The sequence below is a fragment of the Chiloscyllium punctatum genome, chromosome 1, assembly GCF_047496795.1.
Source record: "Chiloscyllium punctatum isolate Juve2018m chromosome 1, sChiPun1.3, whole genome shotgun sequence".
NCBI classification, from domain to species: Eukaryota; Metazoa; Chordata; class Chondrichthyes; order Orectolobiformes; family Hemiscylliidae; genus Chiloscyllium; species Chiloscyllium punctatum.
In genome coordinates this window covers 42,655,184-42,678,616 of record NC_092739.1, presented here as the reverse complement: position 1 = coordinate 42,678,616, position 23,433 = coordinate 42,655,184, and the positions used below count along the sequence as shown (strand labels likewise).

General features: G+C 42.6%; 1 protein-coding gene across 1 annotated transcript in view; it reads right to left on the bottom strand.

The window, feature by feature from the left end:
- Positions 1 to 23,433, bottom strand: part of ppef2a (protein phosphatase with EF-hand domain 2a) — a 64,745-nt gene that overhangs the window by 29,269 nt on the left and 12,043 nt on the right. The window contains exons 2-5 of the mRNA XM_072549469.1: positions 16,474 to 16,574; positions 6,466 to 6,489; positions 3,260 to 3,387; positions 996 to 1,053 (exon numbers count right to left, since the gene is read on the bottom strand). Of these exons, the coding sequence (XP_072405570.1) occupies positions 996 to 1,053; positions 3,260 to 3,387; positions 6,466 to 6,489; positions 16,474 to 16,528 (265 nt within the window). The 5' untranslated portion in view covers positions 16,529 to 16,574. The remainder of the gene's footprint in view (positions 1 to 995; positions 1,054 to 3,259; positions 3,388 to 6,465; positions 6,490 to 16,473; positions 16,575 to 23,433) is intronic.

Sequence of the window (23,433 nt, the reverse complement as noted above, 5' to 3'; positions counted from 1 at the left end):
AGGTTAAGCAATTCCTCATGGCTGTTCCTGCTCCAACACTGAAACAGACTTTCAGCCACATCAGCAACAAAGAAGCTCAAAGGAAATTCCTGGCCATGGATTTAAACTCAGCAACAGCCCATGGGGAAGATTCCCGAATGTGACTTCCTTGAAACTGGGCAATTCCAGCCAAGCACAGCTCTTTTCATGTTGCTGTTAACACTATGGAATTTCCCTGCAATAGGAACTGATTAGATTCAATCTGCAACTTCAGCAGCCTCAGCAAGCAACTCGATTGTTCCCATAAAAATGGCTGTAGAGTGTAGCCACAAACTGCTTCAATTCCTTCAAAACGATTACAGGTAGCCTGAGTAATTTTGACTTTGTACAGTGATGTAGCGTGTCGGTGCATCAGTTGCCTCTTTTCCCGCTGTCCATAACTTTATTTCTGTTGAGTTTGACAAATAAACATCGAGAGAGAAAATTAAACTGTGCTGGTGATTCACTCTCATCCATTTTACAAAATTGCACAAACATACACAAACTCCTGTTGTCCAGAGATAAATACATGTTTGTTATGACAGTCGAGTCTCCCACTTTTGTTATCAGCTTGACATTTCCCACGTGAGTTTCATAGTTAAGCAGCTTTTATATTGGCTGTGTTTTAATTCGGATTCAACAAGAATGACGCTGATGAGCCAGTCTGCAGCACTTACACTGATATATCCAACTCACCTAGCCACAAACAATAAAGAAAAATCTTTTTAAAATCCTGAATGCTGAACAGAGAAAAAGTTTGGTTTGAAACAAACTTGTGCTTTCAGACAAACGTTCTATTTGTCAGTCTCCCTCCCAAGGCAGGGAGAAGCTCAGTTACACATCCATCTTAAGTACTAGCCATTCTAGATATTTTCTACTCAGGTTCGTCAAATTCACACACACACACACACACACACAAGCATTCCCAGAGGTTGGGACACTACCATTGCACAACAATGCTGTTTTAAACAACTTACGTTCATTGCCAGAAGCTGGAGTAAAGTGGTCCATCAAATAACTGAAAAAGTCATGCAGCTGTGAGACCGGGAAAAAACATCTGTTACTGGAAGTAGGGTAGTGAATGGGGATAGTATCATCAGTTACAATTTAAGCATCTACTGTGTCAGTGCTAACAAACACAAGCAGGTACCATTTGCAAACAGTGAAGTCTCATGCAAGTAGCCATTCTACACGTGACTATTCAATCAAAAGGAAAACCACATTTGGTGTAAACACTGGTCTCATCCAAGGCATTGAGCCCTTGAGAAGATCAACTAATTCATTACAAACCAGTGACCAAACCTAATTAATTTTGTGCAGTGTTTTAAATGAATCCTGAATCCTTCCTTTTGAAAATTACACACTAATTCCTTGAACTGCTAATTTTGGTAATCTCATAGGATTAATTCAATTTGGGTCAGTTGTGGTTCTGTGGATGGCTTTTTTGTATTGAGCCAAAAAAACTGTAGGTGTGCATGCTACTTCAAGAGCTGGAGTCTATGGCGCAGACTGATGGTTTGCTTAAAGTCAGTTAAAAATGGACCCTCCAGGCAAATCCATCCTTCAGCCTTAATATTGGGGTGGGCTAAATTATTTGAGCATGGGACTTATACCCTTCAGTAGGAGTGGCTGTCCAATCTGTTGGGTGTGTAAGGGTGACATCTCAGAGAGTGCTTCCCATCATGCACTAAACACCTTCCAAATGAGGTGCCTTTGCTTCCTTGAAACTACTTTTCATTTGGGGGGGGGGGGGGATACTCTTTCCTGCCTGCCAACAGGGTTTACCAGTTGGCATGGGTAGTGTGTTATCCGTGTCAATAGAGCTGCTGACAAGGCCAATTGATGTTTAATCATTCATTTAAACATGGAGGGCAGACTGCTGATTCCATCCATGGCACAAAGTGGCAGTGAGCTTACAGCTGGATAGGTTACTAGATCTGTTTATGTGTCACCCAGTCGAAAACACATGAAATCCATACCCAGGCCTGAAGTACAAAAGTCAAAGATAACACTCCACTGAAGCAATGCAGTGGAGTCAGAGCTGCAGTCTTTCTGATAAGATGGAAAACCTAAGCCTTTTTGTGGCCTACTTAGGCGGACATAAATGATTCCATATTTCAAAGAGAGTGATCCCTAATATCCTGGCCAATATTTATCCCTCAACATCCCATAACCAGATTTTCCAACCATTGTTACATTATTGCTGGTGAGAGCACACTGTCTCCACCTGGCTGCCAACAGTGACAATATTTCACGGACTGTGAAGTGTTTTAAATTGTTCTTTGGTCCTGAAAGTGACACATTAATAAAAATCTATCTTTCACCATAAACATCTTTACTGGTCCCAAGGCACGCTGAAGGTAACAGGATCATCTTAGGAAGTTCTGGATTGCTCCAAGTTTCAGGGCTCTATCATTCTGTTGTATTTCATTAATTGTGAGAGAGATGAGGTGTCATCAGACATGATTTTCAAATGTAGCCCAGCACCTCTATCCCCACCACCTCCAGACTGGAAATGGGCTTTGGGGTTGCCTAGGTTTAAAGATCAAGTTCACGGAGCCAGGCAGTCTCCTGTCACTGTGCATCCAACCTGGAAACGAAAATCAGGGATGTCGAATTTATAGAACAAATCTGGGTCATTCAGCCCAACTGGTCCCCGTTGATGATTATACTCCTAATGCGCCTCTCATCCCTCTTACTCTAACTATTTTAGTTTAACCTTCTATTCCTTTCTGTCTCTCGTCTCCTGTTGACTGCTTGTACACTATTCAATTCAACTACTCCTTGTAGCAATTGTAACCATTTAAACTAATCTTTGGATAAATAATACCCTCTTGAATTTATTAATGCCATGGTTAATTTTCTAAAACACCTTTCTGTTTGGACTCTGGCCAGATATCTCCACATTATAGACTGTGGTACTGGCTTGAATTTTGTGAAAATCCAGTGTCCCTACATCTTGCTGCTAGAGTTAGAACCAGTATGAGAACAAAGGGCCAAATGGCCTTCTTTCATATCACTAATTCTATAATTTAATTCTTAAATGAGGATGGTCATATCCCATCATTGTGATTGAAATTCAATTCCCTTTTACAATCTAGTTTGGGAACCCTCATCCTGAAAGAACTTGTTAGAAATTTGGCCTGATCTCTGGCCATATTGCTAGAGACCTTGAGAGGTGAGGACAGTATCTTTTCATGATATATAGCAGACCACAGTTCAAAAATCTGTTCATTCTTACCTTGATTTGATCCTGCTCTCCTGCATACTCAATTGATTGAAAAATAGTCCACGTGCACCGTCTGCGAACTTCCAACCGGGCAACATATTGACGATACCACCTCTGAATGAGAATGGCAGCCTTGATGGCTGTGAGGAGGATTACATACAAATGCAAAAGAAATTACTTAGTTGCAGAGTAAATTGTCCTCTTCTTGGTTGGGTAGCAGTGAAGTGGGACTTCCACTTGACTATTGGCTTCTGCATCATTGACCCTGACTCATACTTCCTGGGTCAAGGCTTATTCATTTTGTGGCATGAGCGTCCTGCAGGATTCCAGCCTGCAAAAGGAAAGTAATATTCTGCAGAGGGAAACAGCATTTATTTGTAGGCTCTGGTCTCTGACACAGGCTGAAGAGTTGTTGCAACTTGAACCCAGTATGTGTGCTGTGCCTGAAGGCAGATCCCTAGTCCATTGTCTGTTGATACTTCAACCTGAGCCAATCTCTCAGTTGTTTGTAGTTGCCTTCTACTCCCAGGCCAAGAGTAAAGAGACAAGGCCCACCTCTATCCCTGTGAAACAGGAATTGAACCTGTGTTGTTTGTATTATTCAAAAACACGTCAGCCATTTAACCAAATGATCTAACTGGCCCAGTAATGTAGAGTAGGGGTATATAAAAACAAGCAAGCCTTCTAAAAGGCATTACAATGAATGAATAGCTTTTTACAAAGGTATAGGGGCAGATGATTAAGAAGAAACAAAGGAAATAAGGAAATGCATTGAATCCCTATGGAAAGTAATGGAGCAGCCCTGCACCTGATTGCTGATGAATGCCTGTCAGGGTTGAGGTAGATATGCAAGGAATGAGTTATAAGGTGGGTTGTTTCTGTGGCACTTTATGCCACCACCCCGGATATCCACATTTCAGCAAATCCACAAGGATTGGATTCTTGTCAAATCTGATGAAAAATCACTGATTTCTCTCTGTCTGCTGACTGAATATTTTCCAGCATGTGCTGTTTTGATTTCAGATTTCCACCTCCTGCATATTTGATTTTGTTGACTTTGGGGCACATTGTGCCAATGCTCACTGTAGTTGGAGTGTCTCTGTAACAGACAGTGCAGTGTGACATCTGCTTCACTGCTGACCAAATACTGACAAGTCACTTCCCAATGTGTTTAACCGATATGTGAGTCAGAACTTTCAGAAAGACAGCTTGGCAGGAATAGCCAAGCAAGACTGCACAACGTCTTGAATATCATCTTCCGTACAATGCCTCTGAAAGCCTGAAACACGGTGATTGCAATGCCATTGCAAAATCATGGCGGTTAGATATGCAGTTACTAACACTATCTCTGTCAATAGAGTCTTCCATCACAATTTCATTTCATTCATTTATCATTTATCTGCTGGCAGGTCCCAGCCTAAATTATTCTGCTTACCTGGCATACTGTGCTTTTAATGTACTTTGTTCCTTTGAAAGCAACAATTTGATTTAAAATTCCCATTCTTGTTTCAAATCTCTCCCTAGCCTTTCGCCTTCTTACTTCTATAAGCTGTCCCTGCCCACAGTCCTGATGTGGGATATAGGTAAAGCAGGGTTACTTCTGCAATCATTATTGCTTATGCAAGGTAAATTAACTCACACCAGTGTATAATTGTTTCAGCCAAGAACTGAGTCAACAAGAATGAGAACTATGTGAAGGAAATACATAATTGTTTTTGAATTAGCTAAAATGTGCATACAAGAATGAAATGTGCCCGCAAACAATGGTAGATGTTACAGACAAATAGATTAGGTGCTGTGAGGGGATGGGGTGTAGGTTAAGCTAGATATGCCTGTACAAACAGTAGTTATAAGCATCTGTTTCCCGCTTCTGCAAAAACAAAAACAAACCACAATCAAGAGATCATAAGGCTCAGAATGGATGAAGAATGGGAGGAAATGTGACAAGCAAAGGAAACAGATGGCAGTAAAGGAGGATATACCTAACAATGGACCACAGCAGGATATGGTGAAATGGCCAAGCAAAACTTGTACTTTATTATGCACAAGGCCGGATAAGGCAAGAGATAAACAACAGTCATGGGCGCCGGGTTGAGAGAAGTGGGAGATGTAAACAGGGGAGGAGCAATGGAATAAGTGGGGGAGGAGCAAAAAAGAAATTAATTGTATATACGATATGTACTTACTAAACTCTGTGTCTATTTTAGACCCCACGCTTGCAAGCGTATAATAAACAATACTGCTGCTTCAGATCTTGCCTCTGACTGAAATTATTGAAGTGAATGGGTTCTATTTCCCACACTGGGATGTCTGTCCTCCTTCCAGTCTGACCTCTTCAGCACATATGATTTTAATTGCCCACTATTAGCAAGCAAAGCTTTCATCTTTCTGAGCTCTGGAACTTCTTTCTTAAACATCCAAGATGTCCTTTCTTCTTTTTGCTCCTTTGAGACATACCCTCAAATCTATCTTTTTGACCAAACATATGATCATCTGTCCTAATATTTTCTTAAGTGGCTCTTTTTCAAAGTTTTCTTTGTAGCTTTGGGACATTTTATTACACGACAAGTCACTATATAAATACAGTGCAAGTTATTTTGGGTATTACTGACCTTAGGTTAGGATTTTATCTAGCCAAGACTATTTGTGACATCATTACAGCCAATGTGGTTGACTGCTAAGTGTTCTCTTAGCTGGTCCAACAAGCTAATGAGTTATAATAAACCTCCAACAGAGGATCAGCGTTGTTTATCAATGAGAAATTCTGAGAAATTAATGATGGATAATAACTTCTCAGCCTTCTCAGTAACATCACTATCCCAAGAATTCATTCATGGTGAATTATTCTTCTGTTGATAGTTCTATAATAACATTGAGTTGGTCGAACTAAATTAGTAATCACGGTACTCTCCTTTACTAGCACAAACGTTTACTAAATGTTTTTAAAGCTGCAGTCCAAACATATTTGCATAGCAAAATTTCCCTCCAATGTGGATCTTTATTAAACAGCAGCATAGATAAGCAATGCCACAATAAGCCTCTAGTGTTAATTTGAGTGCTGGAAACTAGCAACTACATTGCTGGGTGCATAATACTCAATTTATCTGACTGTTTAAACAATGAGTTCTATTAAATTAAGTAAAAGTAAAAATGTAAAACCAGTATAAGACTTATTTTACTGTAAGGAGGCTAAGAGAATCAATGACATTATTTCTTACCTGTCCCAGCTGTGCAGTGATATTCTACAATACATAAACATACAGAGAAGTGAATTAGTTAATTCTGTTTATGAAGAGTGAGCTGTTTAGACACTAGGACACTAACTGAGCAGTTTATTTTACTTATTCATTGGGAGTGGACATTGTTGGCTAGGCCAATATTTATTACCCACCTGTGATTGTATTTGAGAAGGTTAGCAGCCTTGTTGAAGTGCTGCAGCCCATCTTCTGTAAGTAGGCCCACATTGTTGTTAGGGAGGGAGTTCCAGGATTTTGACATAGTGTCAATAATGGAAGGGTGATATATTTCCAAGCAGGGATGGTGAATGGCTTTGAGGGGAACTTGTAGTTGATGCTCCCATGTATCTGTGCTATTGCCCTTCCAGATAGTAGTGTTCATTTGTTGGTTAGGTGCTGTCCAATGAACCTTGATGAATTTCTGCAGTGTATCTTGTAGATGGTACATATTGCTGCTAGTGTGCATCTGTGGTGGAGGGATTGGATATTTGAGGATGTGCTGCCTAATAAAACAGACTCCTTTGTCCTAGGTGGTTTCAAACTCCTTGAGAGCTGTTGGAGCTGCACCGATCCAGGCAATTGGGGAGTACTCCATCACATTCCTGACTTGTGCTTTATAGATGGTGAACAGGCTTTGGTGAGACAGGAGGCGAGTTACTTGCTGCAGGATTCCTAGCCTCTGACCTGCTATTGTGGCTACAATATTTATGTGGCTAATCCACTTTAGTTTCTGGTCAATGATATGGGGCATGCCATTGACTGTCAAATGACAATGGTTAGAATCTCTCTTATTGGAGATGGTCATTGCCTGGCACTTGTGTGGCACAAATGTTGTATGCCACTAATCATCCCAAACCTGGATATTATCAGCTCTGCTAAATTTGGACATACATTGCTTCACCAGCTGAAGAGTTGGGAATGGTGCTGCCGACTGTGCAGTCATGAGTAAATATCCCACTTCTGACCTTATGATAGAGGAAAGGTCATTGATGAAGCAGCTGAATATGGTCAGGCCTAGGGCACTACATTCAGGGACTCTTACAGACATGTCCAGGAGCTGAGATGACTGTCCTACAATAATCACAACCATCTTCCTATGTGCCAGGTTTGACTCCAACCATTGAAGCTTTCTTTTTTAAATCCCTACAGTGTGGAAACAGGCCATTTGGCCCAACAAGTCTACACCGACACTCCGAAGAGTAACCCACTCAGGCCCATTCCCTATTGTCCCACATTTACCCCTGACTAATGCACCCAACCTACACATCCCTAAACACCATAGGCAATTTAACACGGCCAGTTCAACTAACCTGCACATCTTTGGACTGTGGGAGGAAACCGGAGCACCCAGAGGAACATAGAACATAGAACAATACAGTGCAGAACAGCCCCTTCAGCCCTCGATGTTGCACCAACCTGTGGACTTTTCTCAGTTCGACCCCCTACACTATCCCAAAATCATCCATGAGCTTATCTAAGGATTGTTTAAATCTCCCTAATGTGGTTGAGTTGACTACCTTAGCAGGGAGGGCATAGAATCTCTCTGTGTAAAGAACTTGCCTCTGACATCTGTCTTAAATTTATCACCCCTCAATTTGTAGTTATGCCCTCTCGTACAAGCCGACGTCATCAGCGGAAACCCATGCAGACATGGGGAGAATGTGCAAACTCCACACACACAATCGCCCGAGGCAGGAATTGAACTCTGGTTCCTGGCACTGTGAGGCAGCAGTGCTAACTACTGAGCCACCGTGCCACCCCTCCCTGCAATTTTGCTAGGGCTTCCTGATTGCACATTTGTTTAAATGTGGCCTTGATGTCAGCACTTTTGTCTATAATGAGATCAAGAGTAGACTGGCCCTAGCCAAATACAAACTAGGTGTCAGCAAGCAGGTTATTCTTATGCAGTGTTGGTGACAACTTCCATCATGTTAATGATGGTTGAGAGTAGAATCATGAGGGAGTAATTGGCCAGCTTGGCTTGTCCTGCTTTTTGTAGATGGGACAGACCTCTGCTACCTTCCACACTATCATGTAGATGCCTTGCTGCAACTATACTGGAGTAAGTTGGTTCGGAGCATGGCAGGTCCTGGAGCATGTCTTCAGTACTATTGTCAGAATGTTGACAGGGCATTTGCAGTATCTAGTGTCTCCAGCTCTTTCTTGATATCATATGGAGTGCACTGAATTGAATGAAGACTGACATCTCTAATTTGGGGGACCTCCGAGGAGGCCAAGGTGGACCCACTTTGCACTTAGGGTCATAGAGTCATAGAGGTCGACAGCATGGAAACAGATCCTTTGGTCCAACCCGTCCATGCCAACCAGATATCCCAACCCAGTCTAGTCCCACCTGCCAGCACCCAGCCCATATCCCTCCAAACCCTTCCTATTCATATACCCATTCAAATGCCTCTTAAATGTTGCAATTGTACCAGCCTCCACCACTTCCTCTGGCAGCTCATTCCATTCACATACCACCCTCTGCGTGAAAAAGTTGCCCCTTAGGTCTCTTTTATATCTTTCCCCTTTCATCCTAAACCTATGCCCTCTAGTTCTGGAATCCCCGACCCCAGGGAAGAGACTTTGCCTATTTATCCTATCCATGCCCCTCATAATTTTGTAAACCTCTATAAGGTTACCCCTCAGTCTCCGATGCTCCAGGGAAAACAGCCCCAGCCTGTTCAGCCTCTCCCTGTAGCTCAAATCCTCCAACCCTGGCAACATCCTTGTAAATCTTTTCTGAACCCTTTCAAGTTTCACAACATCTTTCCGATAGGAAGGAGACCAGAATTGCATGCAATATTCCAACAGTGGCCTAACCAATGTCCTGTACAGCTGCAACATGACCTCCCAACTCCTGTACTCAATGCTCTGACCAATAAAGGAAAGCATACCAAATGCCTTCTTCACTATCCTATCTACCTGCAACTCCACTGTCAAGGAACTATGAACCTGCACTCCAAGGTCTCTTTGTTCAGCAACACTCCCTCAGACCTTACCATTAAGTGTTTAAATCCTGCTAAAACTTGCTTTCCCAAAATGCACCACCTTCTGGCTGAAGCTTGTTGCAAATGCTTCAGCTTTATCTCTGACATACTGGGCCCTATCATATTGTGGATGGGGATATTTGTGGAGCTTTCTGTTCTATTGAACTGTTAATTGTCCAACATGTCTGCCGATCTGATCCAATCACTTAGCTCTGTCTGTCCTTTGCTACTTATTCTGTTTGGCATGCAAGCAGTCCTGTTTGGTAGCTTCTCCAAGTTGATACCTCACCTTTAAGCATGTCTGGTGCTCCTTCTGGTATGCCCTCCTGCATTCTTCATTACACCAAGTTTGAGGGTAATGGTAGAATGGAGAATAAGCCAGGCCATGATGTTGTAGATTGTGGTGGAGTATAGTTCTGCTGCTGAAGGTCCACCCTGCCTCATGTGAATCCTAATCTTGAGTTGCTATATCTGTTTGGAGTCTAACCCATTTAGCATGGTGATAGTGCAACACAGTATGATGGACAATATTATCACTGGATTTCATCTCCACAAGGATATTGCATCTTACTGATACCGTCATGCTCAGATGACTATCACCTGATGAAGGAGCTTCGCTCCAAAAGCTAGTGTGCTTCCAATTAAACCTGTTGGACTATAACCTAGTGTTGTGTGATTTTTAACTTTGTACACCCCAGTCCAAATCATGCTCAAATGCATCTGTGACAGGGAGATTGGTAAGGTTGACCGGTAAGGTTGACCTGGATTCCCAGGACACTAGTTGGGCTTCTAGATTATTTGTCCAGTAGAATGACACACAGGTTTCACCTCACTGACAAATGAACATGTTGTCCAAATTTGCTTAGTTGGTTTAAATAATCAATATATGCAGAAGGTCAGCATTTCCAGTATTTAGTCTCTGAACTACTGAGAAATCCACAGTTAGAATAAGAGCAAAGTGATAATAATCTGGAGACCCAGTTAATGTCCCATAGACCAGGATTTAAATCCACCATGGCTGAAGTAATTTGAATTCAATTAAAGAAAAAGTGAAGTAAACGTCAAAGATGATCATGAAGCTGTTGTTGTAAAAACCTCGTTGTTCACTGATGCCCTTTCAGGGAGGAAAGCTGCCATCCTTACCCAGATCTAGTCCACATGTGAATCCAGAACTTCAGCAATGTGGGTCACTTGATTATCCTCTGAAATAGTCTAGCAAGTTATTCAGTTCAAGGGCATCAAGGGATGGACAGCAAATGCTTACCCAATTAGTGATGCCTACATCCAAAATGGCTGCCAGGGCACATATGGCGACGATGACCTTGTGGTTTAAACCTTGGAATGGTACTCCTCAGATCCAGTTAGTGTTTTAATGACCAGGGTTCAAATTCCATCCTGGCAGATGGAACTAATGTAACTTTCTTTAAAAATGGATTTAGAAATCCAATGATGTCCATGAAAACATTCAGTTTTTAAAAATCCATCTTACAGTATTTATTAATATCCTTAGGAGAGAAATGCCTTCCTTATCTGCTCTGGTTTATATGTGATTCCAAACCCACAACAGTTTTGTTGACTTTTAACCTGAAAAGTCCTCCTTACTAATATCTCGAGCCTAAACTGGGTGAGCTATCTGGAGATAATGAGCGCTGAAGGTACGGGAAAGGTTTCAGCCCTGATAACACATTGGCTCTGCCGATCCTCTGATGCTGCTTGACTTTCTGTGCTTTTTCAAGCTCCACTCTTTATTGACTCTTGTTGAGTTATCTCACAGTCTAGTCATACAATAACCTGATATAGTCATACTTACATGATATTTTACTCAGACATTCCCACCGACAGGGCAGACCCAGCAGAGGTGGCAGCCCACTAGGATTCCTCAACATTGACTCTGGATCCCATGAGGTCTTATGGCATAGGTCAAACATGGGCAAGGAAACCTCCTGCTATTGCCACGTACTGTCCATTCTTGGTTAGAGCATTTGGAGGATACACTGAGGGTGGCGAGGGGGCAGATGAACACTGTGTAGAAGATTTTAATATCCATCACCAAAAGTAGTTCAGAGCACCACTACTGATCAAGCTGGTCTAATCCTAAAGGACATAATTGCTAGGCTGTGACTGTGGCAAGTGGTGAGGAAACCAACAAGAGGGAAGAGCATGCTTGACCTCATCCTGACCAATCAGCCTGCTACAAATGCATCTGTCCATGACAATATCAGTTACAGTGAGCACTGTACAGTCATTGGGGAGACAACGTTTTGATTTATTCTTTTATACATCAGGAAGTTTGTCATTATTTGACAGTTAGTACCAATTTATCCATTTTTGCATTGCCTTGCTAGTGAACTGATGTGGAATTCTTGTTAATGATCTTAAAATTGAATTTCTGGTGGATGACATCTAAACTTTTATAATAGTTTACCAACTTTTACGGCAATATGTTGAGACTTGAAAGGCCATATGTCCTACTACTGTTCACGTTGTATTTAAAACTATTATCTGCTTCTCTAGGTAGCATCATTCAGGATTATCATAGCACACATCACGCCGTGGTTTTGATTTGGGAATCGGGCAAAGAGGAAGGCTTCAAGTCTTCCTCAGCCAGAAAAGGGGGTGGAGCAGGGTCGAAACTAATGCTCTTCATATTATTTCTGAACCATACATAATCCATCTAGCGATGTCAGTTTACCTAACCCCAAAGGCCATTAACATACATCCTTAAAGAGACAGTATTTGGGAACCTATTGCTCACGCAAAAGGAGGATCCATAAGGAGGATTTTGAATGACATAGTAATCTGCTTCCACGAAAAATACTGTGAACTGTGTGGAAAATTTGACTAAGTTATAATCTTGAGAGACAATCTATACAACAATCAGGGATGTCTCAGGGAAATCTTTTGTAGAGGATAATAGAACCATAAAATGATACATTGCGCAAAGAGTTGAAAGGGACGTCCCTGCTGATTACACTTGCAGGAAGTGCACCCATCTCCAGCTCCTCCAAGACCGTGTTAGGGAACTGGAGCTGGAGTTGGATGAACTTCGGATCATTCGGGAGGCAGAGGGGGTCATAGATCGGAGCTATAGGGAAGTAGTAACTCCAAAGATGGCAGATAGATGGGTGACAGTGAGGGGGACTGGGAGGAAGCAGCCAGTGCAGGGACCCCCTGCGGCCATTCCCCTCAAGAACAAGTATACCGTTTTGGATACTTGTTGGGGGGGGGACTTACCAGGGGTAAGTGACGGGGCTCAGGCCTCTGGGCACGGAGCCTGTCCCCGCTACTCAGAAGGGAAGGGTGGAGAAGAGCAGAGCAATAATAATTGGGGACTCGATAGTTCGGGGCACAGATAGGCGGTTTTGTGGGAACGAGAGAGACTCACGTTTGGTATGTTGCCTCCCAGGTGCAAGGGTATGTGATGTCTCTGATCGTGTTTTCCGGGTCCTTAAGGGGGAGGGGGAGCAGCCTGAAGTCGTGGTCCATATTGGCACCAATGACATAGGTAGGAGGAGTGCTGAGGATGTTAGACAGGCTTTTAGGGAGCTAGGTTGGAAGCTCAGAGTTAGAACGAACAGAGTTGTTGTCTCTGGTTTGTTACCCATGCCACGTGATAGAGAGTCGAGGAATAGGGAGAGAGAACAGTTAAATGCGTGGCTACAGGGATGGTGCAGGAGGGAGGGATTTCGGTACTTGGATAACTGGGGTTCTTTCTGGGGAAGGTGGGACCTCTATAAACAGGATGGTCTGCACCTGAACCTGAGGGGCACCAGTATCCTTGGGGGGAGGTTTGCTAGTGCTCTTGGGGGGGGTTTAAACTAACTCTGCAGGGGCATGGGAACCCAGACTGTAGCTTTAGGGTGCAGGACCTGGAGTGTAGGGAGGTTAGGAATATGGCATCAATCTTAAAGGAGGGTGCCTGTAAACAGAAGAGTGGCTTGAAGTGTGTATACTTTAATGCCAGAAGTATACGAAATAAGGTAGGTGAACTTGCAGCGTGGGTTGGTACCTGGGACTTCGATGTTGTGGCTATTACGAAGACATGGCTAGATCAGGGACAGGATTGGCTGTTGCAGGTTCCAGGGTTTAAATGTTTTAGTAGGGTCAGAGGTGGGGGTAAAAGAGGGGGGTGTGTGGCTTTGCTTGTCAAAGATAGTATTACAGCGGTGGAAAGGAAGATGGACGAAGATTTGCTATCTGAGGTAGTTTGGGTTGAGGTTAGGAATAGGAGAGGTGAGGTCACCCTGTTAGGTGTCTTTTACAGGCCTCCTAATAGTCCTAGAATCGTTGAAGAAAGGATTGCGAAGATGATTCAGGAGAAGAGTGACAGTAATAGGGTGGTTGTTATGGGGGACTTTAACTTTCCTGATATTGATTGGGAAAGCTATAGCTCAAGTTCGTTAGATGGGTCAGTGTTTGTGCAATGTGTGCAGGAGAGTTTCCTGACACAATATGTAGATAAGCCAACAAGAGGTGAGGCCATACTGGATTTGGTTCTGGGTAACGAACCAGGCCAGGTATTAGAACTAGAGGTAGGTGAGCACTTTGGGGACAGTGACCTCAATTCGGTGATTTTTACTCTCGTGATGGAAAGGGATAAGTGTGTACTACAGGGCAAGAGTTATAGCTGGGGGCAGGGAAATTATGATGCGGTGAGGCATGACTTAGGATGTGTGGATTGGAAAAGTAGATTCCAAGGCAAGAGCGTAATTGATATGTGGAACTTGTTCAAGGAGCAACTATTGAGTGTCCTTGATAAGTACGTACCTATCAGGCAGGGAGGAAAGGGTCATGTGAGGGAGCCGTGGTTTAATAAGGAATTGGAATCCCTTGTTAAATGGAAGAGGGCGGCCTTTGTAAAGATGAGGCGTGAAGGTTCAATAGGGGCGATTGAGAGTTATAAGGTAGCCCGGAAGGACCTGAAGAGAGAGCTAAGAGCAGCAAGGAGGGGACATGAAAGGTCCTTAGTTGGTAGGATTAGGGAAAACCCTAAGGCTTTCTATAGGTATGTTAGGAATAAAAGAATGACTAGGGTAGGAATAGGTCCAATCAAGGATAGTAATGGGAAGTTGCATGTGGAGGCTGAAGAGATTGGGGAGGCACTGAATGAATACTTTTCGTCAGTATTCACTCAGGAACAGGACATTGTTGTCGATATGAATACTGAGGCACGAATAAGTAGAATGGATGGCTTTGAGATATGTAGAGAAGAGGTGTTGGAAATTCTGGCAAGGGTGAAAATAGATAAGTCCCCTGGGCCTGATGGCATTTATCCTAGGATTCTCTGGGAAGCAAGGGAGGAGATTGCAGAGCCATTGGCCTTGATTTTTGTGTCCTCTTTGTCTACAGGAGTAGTGCCAGAGGACTGGAGGCTAGCAAACGTGGTTCCCTTGTTCAAGAAGGGGAGTAGGGATAATCCTAGTAACTATAGGCCAGTGAGTCTCACTTCTGTTGTGGGCAAAGTCTTAGAGAGAATTGTAAGGGATAGGATTTATGCACATCTGGATAAGAATAATGTGATCAAGGATAGTCAGCATGGTTTTGTGAAGGGCAGGTCGTGCCTCACAAACCTTATTGAATTCTTTGAGAAGGTGACTAAGGAGGTAGATGAGGGGAAAGCGGTAGATGTGGTATATTTGGATTTTAGTAAGGCGTTTGATAAGGTCCCCCATGGTAGGCTACTGCAGAAAATACAGAGATATGGCATTGAGGGTGAGTTGGAGGTTTGGATTAGGAATTGGCTGGCTGGAAGAAGACAGAGGGTAGTAGTTGATGGCAAAGGTTCATCTTGGAGTGCCATCACTAGCGGTGTTCCGCAAGGATCTGTTTTGGGACCATTGCTGTTTGTCATTTTTATAAATGACCTGGAGGAAGGGTTAGAAGGTTGGGTGAGCAAGTTTGCGGATGATACGAAAGTCGGAGGAGTTGTAGGCAGTGAGGAAGGATGTGGCCGGTTACAGCGGGATATAGAGAAGCTGCAGAGCTGGGCAGAAAGGTGGCAAATGGAGTTCAATGTAGCTAAGTGTGAGGTGATTCACTTTGGTAAGAGTAACAAAAAGATGGGGTACTGGGCTAATGGTCGGATACTTGGTAGTGTGGAAGAGCAGAGGGATCTTGGTGTCCATGTACACAGATCTCTGAAAGTTGCCACCCAGGTAAATAGTGCGGTGAAGAAGGCATATGGCGTACTGGCTCTTATTGGTAGAGGAATTGAGTTCCGGAGTCCTGAGGTCATGCTGCAGTTGTATAAGACTCTGGTGCGGCCGCATCTGGAATATTGTGTGCAGTTTTGGTCGCCATACTATAGGAAGGATGTGGAGGCACTGGAACGGGTGCAGAGGAAGTTTACCAGGATGTTGCCTGGTATGGTAGGAAGATCCTATGAGGAAAGGCTGAGGCACTTGGGGTTGTTTTCATTGGAGAAAAGAAGGTTTAGGGGTGACTTGATAGAGGTGTACAAGATGATTAGGGGGTTAGATAGGGTTGACAGTGAGAACCTTTTTCCACGTATGGAGTCAGCTATTACAAGGGGGCATAGCTTTAAATTAAGGGGGGGTAGATATAGGACTGATGTTAGGGGTAGGTTCTTCACTCAGCGAGTCGTAAGTTCATGGAATGCCCTGCCAGTAGCAGTGGTGGACTCTCCCTCTTTATGGGTATTTAAGCGGGCATTGGATAGGTATATGGTGGATAGTGGGTTAGTGTAGGTTAGGTGTGCTTTGATCGGCGCAACATCGAGGGCCAAAGGGCCTGTACTGCGCTGTATTCTTCTATGTTCTATGTTCTAAATATATAACATAGCTGGAGGTCACATTCTATATAACAATGGAAATTTAGCATGAGGGGGTATAAGGTGTAATAAGGATAAAATACCACTGAAAATATAAACTGTGCCTTTAAATTTAAATATGTCTAATATAGCACCTAAAAAAAGTTTGGTTCATCAAACTCTTGTAATGTCAGTTGAGCAGAAACTGAGTAAGCAGTACTCCAGCCTTACCTTTCACTGATCTCTTCATCGAATTAGTATTAACTCTAGAATTACCACATCCCATGGTCTGTTGGTCCTTCAAAGTCTTTCTTTTTCACCACCTTCTAAAGCTGTGAGAAGAAATTTGCTTATTTAATGAACATTACAGCATATATATGTTACTGGACAGTGAGGTATACTCATGGAAACAGTGCATCCTTGCCACAAATTATCTCAAAAAAAATTATATAGTTATTTTTAGCTAACTTGGAGTCTTAACAATATGGGAAATGGAAAGAGATTCTTGCATTTTACATAGGAAGTGTGTAAGTGAAATATGAAGTGTGAAACAAGATTGTATTGTGAAAAAACTAATTTTATCACCACATGATTATTGATCGAGATAATTCAGGAGCATGAAGCAGAAACATCTTGGCTCCCAAGCAAGGAAGGAATTTAGATGACAGATTGATTTCAGAAATTCAATTTAATGAAAAGCGGTAGCTTTTAAAATGATGTCACAGTATTGGATGGAGAACCAGGTCGACTTCCATTACTTTAATGTGGCATAGCACAAGAAGTGTGCAAACCCTCCTGAATTCAAGTGTGTGAGAAACGATCATCCATTGACCAGCTAGAAGATTCACCTGAATCTAGATCTGCTGCATAAATATCCTCTGGAATTTCATGATTTCATGGCTATGTTATTGATTTCTTAAACATTTCCTCCCAGCAGTATACGTTCATTTTCTGTTCAGGCAACGATAATATATTTGATGAATCCTAATATCTGAACCATCAGTATCAATGGGAAAGGTAAAAACAAAACCATATGAATTATAATTACAAATGACTAGAATCATGCATTTGCACAATTAAAAAAATGAAAATTTCATTTTTTTTATTAGCAGCAAGACACACTTACAATTCCACTGGGATCAGTATTCATCCTGAATCTCAGGCAAGTGCCCATTTTCCAGATGTGAACCAAACCATGAGAACATCACAGCTTACTACATCACAGCTTTGGCCAAACTTGATACAACAAAGTCCCTGCTGTTTTATTTCCCTGGGCCTGGTGAAGATAGAATTCTTTCCAACCACTGACTGAACCACTGAATTATTCCAGCATTGGCTGGTAATTTCTTCAGCCATTCTCCTTCTCTGCCACCAAAGAGTCATAGAGTCATACAACATGGAAACAGACTCTTTGGTCCAACTCATCTGCACCAATAAGAGTCTCCATTCTGACCTAGACCCATTTGCCAGCATTTGGCCTGTGACCCTCTAAATCCTTCTTATTCATGTACCCACCCAAATGTCTTTTAAATGTTGTAATTGTACCTGCCTTCATCACATCCTCTGGCAGTTCATTCCATACATGCACCACCTTCTGCCTTAAAAAGTTACCCCTCAGCACCCTTTTAAAGTTATCACTCACACATTAAATGGCATGTTGGCTCAGTGGTTAGCACTACTGCCTCATAACAGCAACAACCCAGGTTCAATTCCTGCGTCGGGTGACTGTCTGTGGAGTTTGCACATTCTTCCCTGTGTTTGCTTGGGTTTCCTCCCACAATCCAAAGATGAATTGGCCATGCTAAATTGCCCATTGCATTCGTCAGGGGTAAATATGGGGAATGGGTCTGGGTGGGTTGGTCTTTGGAGGGTTGATATGGACTCATTGGGCTGAAGGGCCTGCTTCCCTACTGTAGGATACCTATGTCCTCTAGTTTTGGACTCCAAGGAAAAAGACCTTGGATATTTATCCTATCCATTGAGCTCATGATTTTATAAACCTCAATAAGGTCATTCTGAATCTCCAGGGCAAATAGCCCAACCTATTCAGTCTCTTCCTATGGCTCAGATCTCCAGTACCAGCAAGTTTCTTTTCTGCAACCTCTCACTTTAACAACATCCATCCTATAAAAGGGCGACCAGAATTGTATGCAGTATTCCAAAAGTGGCCTAAGCAATGTTCTGTATAACTCCAACATGACTTCCCAATTCCTATACTCAATGTTTTCACCAATGAAGGCAAGGGTCCGAAACACCCCCTTCACCAGCCTGTTCACCTGTGACTCCACTTTCAGGGAACGATGCACCTGCACCTCTCAGTATCTTTGTTCGGCAACGTTCCCCTGGGCCCTATCATTTACTGTATAATTCCTGCCCTGCTTTGCCGTGCCAAAATGCAACAGCTTATGGTTACCTAAGTTAAACTCCACCTGCTAATCCTTGGACCATTGGCTCATCTGTTCAAGGTCCTGTTGTACTCTGGAGATAATCTTCTTCCCTGTCCACTACACCAACTATTTTATTGTCATCTAAAAACTTACTAACCATACCTCTGATATTCACATTCAAATCCTTTATATAAATGACAAAAAGCAGTGGACCCAGCACTGATCCTCATGGCACACCACTGGTCACAGGCCTCCAGTCTGTAAACTATCCCTCCACCATTACCCTGTCTCCTACTTTCAAGCCAATTTTGTATCCAATTGGCTAGCTTCCCCAGATCCCATGTGATCTAAAATTATTAACTAGTCCACCTGGCAAAACCTTGTCGAACACCTTATTAAATTCCATATAGACAACATCCACTGCTCTGCTTTCAACAATCTTCTTTGTCACTCTTTCAAAAAACTCAGCCAAGTTAGTGAGACACAATTTCTCACACACAAAGCCATGCTGACTATCTCTCATCATTCCTTGCCTTTCCAAATGCATGTAAGTCCTGTCACTCAGAATCCCTTCCAACAATGTCCCTACCACTGACATAAGGTTCACTGGTCCCCTGCCTTTTACTCACAACCTTTCTTCAATAATGGCACTACACATTAACCACCATCCAATCTTCCAGCACCTCACCCAAGGCTATCAGTGACACAAATATCTGAGCAATGGACCCAGCAATCCCTTCCCAGCTTCCCACACAGTTCTCGAAAACACCTGATCAGGCCCTGCGTTTTAAAACCTTCAACACTTCCTCTTCTTTAATATGGATACTTCAAGATATCATTATTTATTTCCCCAAGTTCAAGCTTTGAGACAATTCACTGACTCTACCCCCTTGTGTTTTTGCTGAAGTAACAATAGCTGAGTGGGTGAAAGCCAGAAGATATTCCTGACCAAACGTTTAATTACATTTTGGGCTTTCCCTCCTTTTTTTATTCTATTCTATACTTTATTTTTATAAATAAGAGTTGCACAGTGCAAATGTATCATGTTCCAAGTAAGTATACTACTGATGATTTTGGAGTGTTTGTAAATTATTTTTGATTCAATGGAAATAAGTCAATTTGATTCTCACTTGCCTTGGCTAACAAACCAACTGTATCTTAGCAACGTTGATTAAACTGTTTAACTTAATCATCTTTACCCGAATTGGATATCAGGTCAATGAGACACTTAGAATTCATGGAAAGTTAATTGTGCAATGACCTAAATTACAGTCATATGGATATTATATCTTACAAAGAAAGCAGTGAAAGTGGGTGAAAGCACATCAGCAAAGTTGGTAGATTTTTGCCAAAGAGTTCTGTTGCAAAGCCTTCGATAAGGACACTGAATTTTGGATTTCTGTACCTTAGGAGCAAGTATATGGTCTGTTTCACAATGTCTGTTTCAGAGAAAGCATAGCAGTTGACCTTTCAGTGACTGTGGAACACAAGCTGGGGTCCAGGCTGTCATTCAGAGGACCAACTCTCCCATACTTTAAAGGATTCTTTATTCCTTATGGGACAATTTTTGTTTTTCTATTACAGCCTATGGAAACAAATCCTGGGAGCCTCCAATTTGAGTTTGAGCAATTCAAATGGGACTGTAAGTGAGTGAGGCAGCTAGTAGAGAGATTGCAATGTGAGAAAACAAGGTAAGTTGTTAAATTGAGACAGCACCACCCCCTTGCAATTATGATTTCCCCATTACACTTCATATTGAAAACCCCCACCATCCTCATATTTGCCAAACACTTCCGACCAGCACCATCGCTACATATCCTTTTCCCGAGTTGAAGTGACCCTTATTTTATTTTATAACAATTGGTCATTCTGTCATGGATCAGACTTGACAATTTGCTTTTCATTTCCAAGCGCAAAGTGTAGAACCTGACAGTGTGCCCATTTATTCTCACACCATCCCCCTTGCCCTGCACCATCCCTTCCCAAGCATTTCCCCCACCTACATGCACCCTCCTGCACATCCTCCCAACACCAGGCACTAGCACTGACTAGCCTTGCCTGGCTTCTCTCACTTGCACAATGTACCTGATATCTTGATACTAGCCACTTACAGGCAGTTTAGGGAATATACCTGGATTTTGAAAAGTTTGCCAGGATCAGTGGATAGGTTTCCTGGGGTGGTCATAATCCTAATGTTAGTTGCAGGATCACTGGCCTATAAATTTTTGGGAGTAAAACATTCCATACTCTTAAACATACATCACTGAACACCATTCAGTAGCGATGAAGGGCTCTCCCAACAACACTTTTTAAAGGCAACAACAATTGGCTGCTGCTTGATTATCACTAACTCTTGAATGAGTTTGGTGGGTTTTCCATCATCATTTAACTTTGGTGATGTCCACAGGAAGTTAGGGTGAAAGTCATGTATGGATCTGACAAAGTTCTGCTTAGATCACTTGCTGTCAAGTGTTGTAGTTACCTTGGCCTGCAATGGAGATGAGGAGAGGCAACAGAAAAGGACAAGCTGTTTGCACACAGAATGATGGAGGTGGAGGAGAAGGCAGGGGGACTCATCTACACTGAGTTTTCAGAAAACATTCACTGACGATGCACATAGAAAACAATACTAGTCTTGGAGCATAAAGCAAATAATAACAAAAGTATTATGGTTATACAGAGCCTTTAGCATAATGAAATGATCCCGAGCTATTTCATAACAGCATTATGAAAGCATGTGATACTGAGCAACAAAAATCATATTTGGTCAGATGATCCAAACCTTGGTCATACAGTCATAGAGTCATAGAGATGTACAGCACGGAAACAAACCCTTCAGTCCAACCCGTCCATGTCGACTAGATATCCCAACCCAATCTAGTCCCACCTACCAGCATCCAGCTCATATCCCTCCAAACCCTTCCTATTCATATACCCATCCAACTGCCTCTTAAATGGTGCAATTGTACCAGCCTCCACCACATCCTCTGGCAGCTCATTCCATACATTTACCACCCTCTGTGTGAAAAGTTGCCTCTTTTATACCTTTCCCCTCTCACCCTAAACCTATGCCCTCTAGTTCTGGACTCCCCGACCCCAGGGAAAAGACTTTGTCCATTTACCCTATTGATGCCCCTCATGATTTTATAAACCTCTGTAAGGTCACCTCTCAGCCTCCGATGCTCCAGGGAAAACAGCACCAACCTGTTCAACCTCTCCCAGTAGCTCAGATCCTCCAACCCTGGCAACATCCTTGTAGATCTTTTCTGAACCCTTTCAAGTTTCACAGCATCTTTCTGATAGGAAGGAGACCAGAATTGCATTCAAAATTCCAAAAGTGGCCTACCAAAGTTCTTTACAGCCACAAATGACCTCCCAAGTCCTGTACTCAATACTCTGACCAATAAAGGAAAGCATACCAAACACCTTCTTCACTATCCTATCTACCTGCAACTTTACTTTCAAGGAGCTATGAACCTGCACTCCAAGCTCTCTTTGTGCAGCAACACTCCCTAGGACCTTACCAGTAAGTGTATAAGTCCTGCTAAGATTTGCTTTCCCAAAATGCAGCACCTCGCATTTATCTAAATTAAACTCCATCTGCCACTACTCAGTCCATTGGCCCATCTGATCAAGGTCCTGTTGTAATCAGACGTAGCCTTCTTCACTGTCCACTACACCTCCAATTTTGGTGTCATCTGCAAACTGACTAACTGTACCTCTTAAGCTCACATTCAAATCATTTATATACATGACGAAAAGTAGAGGACCCAGCACCAATCCTTGTGGCACTCCACTGGTCACAGGCCTCTAGTCTGTAAAACAACCCTCCACCACCACCCTCTGTCTTCTACCTTTGAGCCAGTTCTGTATCCAATGGCCAGTTCTCCCTGTATTCCATGAGATTGAATCTTGCTAACTAGTCTCCCATGTGGAACCTTGTCTAACACCTTACTGAAGTCCATACAGATCATATCTACTGCTCTGCCCTCATCAATCCTCTTTGTTACTTCTTCAAAAAACTCAATCAAGTTTGTGAGACATGATTTCCCATGAACAAAGTCATGTTGATTATCCCTAATCAGTGCTTTCCTTTCCAAATATGTGTACATCCTGTCCATCAGGATTGGTCATTGAGATAGGCTTTAAGAAAGGCCTTAAAGAAGAAAATCATGGTAAAGAGATGGTGGTGTTTAAGGAGGAAATTCCGGAGCTTGGGACCTAGGCAACTGAATGGTCATCAGTCGTGGAGACAATGCTTGTGATTGCATAAAATTCCAGAATTAGAGGGAATGCGTATCAGAGGGTTGGAAGGCTGGACGAGATCACAGAGATAATTTAGAGAAAAGCTATGAAGAGATTTGTAAACATAAGTGAAATGTTTATGAAGATCAACACTTTGCTTGGGAGACAATGTCAGTCAGTGGGCGGAGAGATGATAGAGGAATGGGACTTGTTGAGTGTCAGGACATGTTTGCAGAGTTTTAGATGACCTCAAGTTTGAAGGGAATGGAGGGATAAGCCAGGAGTGCATTGGAAGAGTCAACTATTGAGGTAATGAAGGCGTGATTGAGGGCTTCAGCAGCAGATCAGCTGAGGCAGCCACAAAGTTGAAAATGTGTTGCTGGAAAAGCGCAGCAGGCCAGGCAGCATCCAAGGAGCAGGAGAATCAACGTTTCGGGCATGAGCCCTTCTTCAGGATATGGTGTTACAAAAGATGGTAATTTTACCATTGATATTTTTATTACATAAGATTATTGATTAAGAGTTTTAAAGGGTGTGGGAGTGGACAGCCCTTTAATAG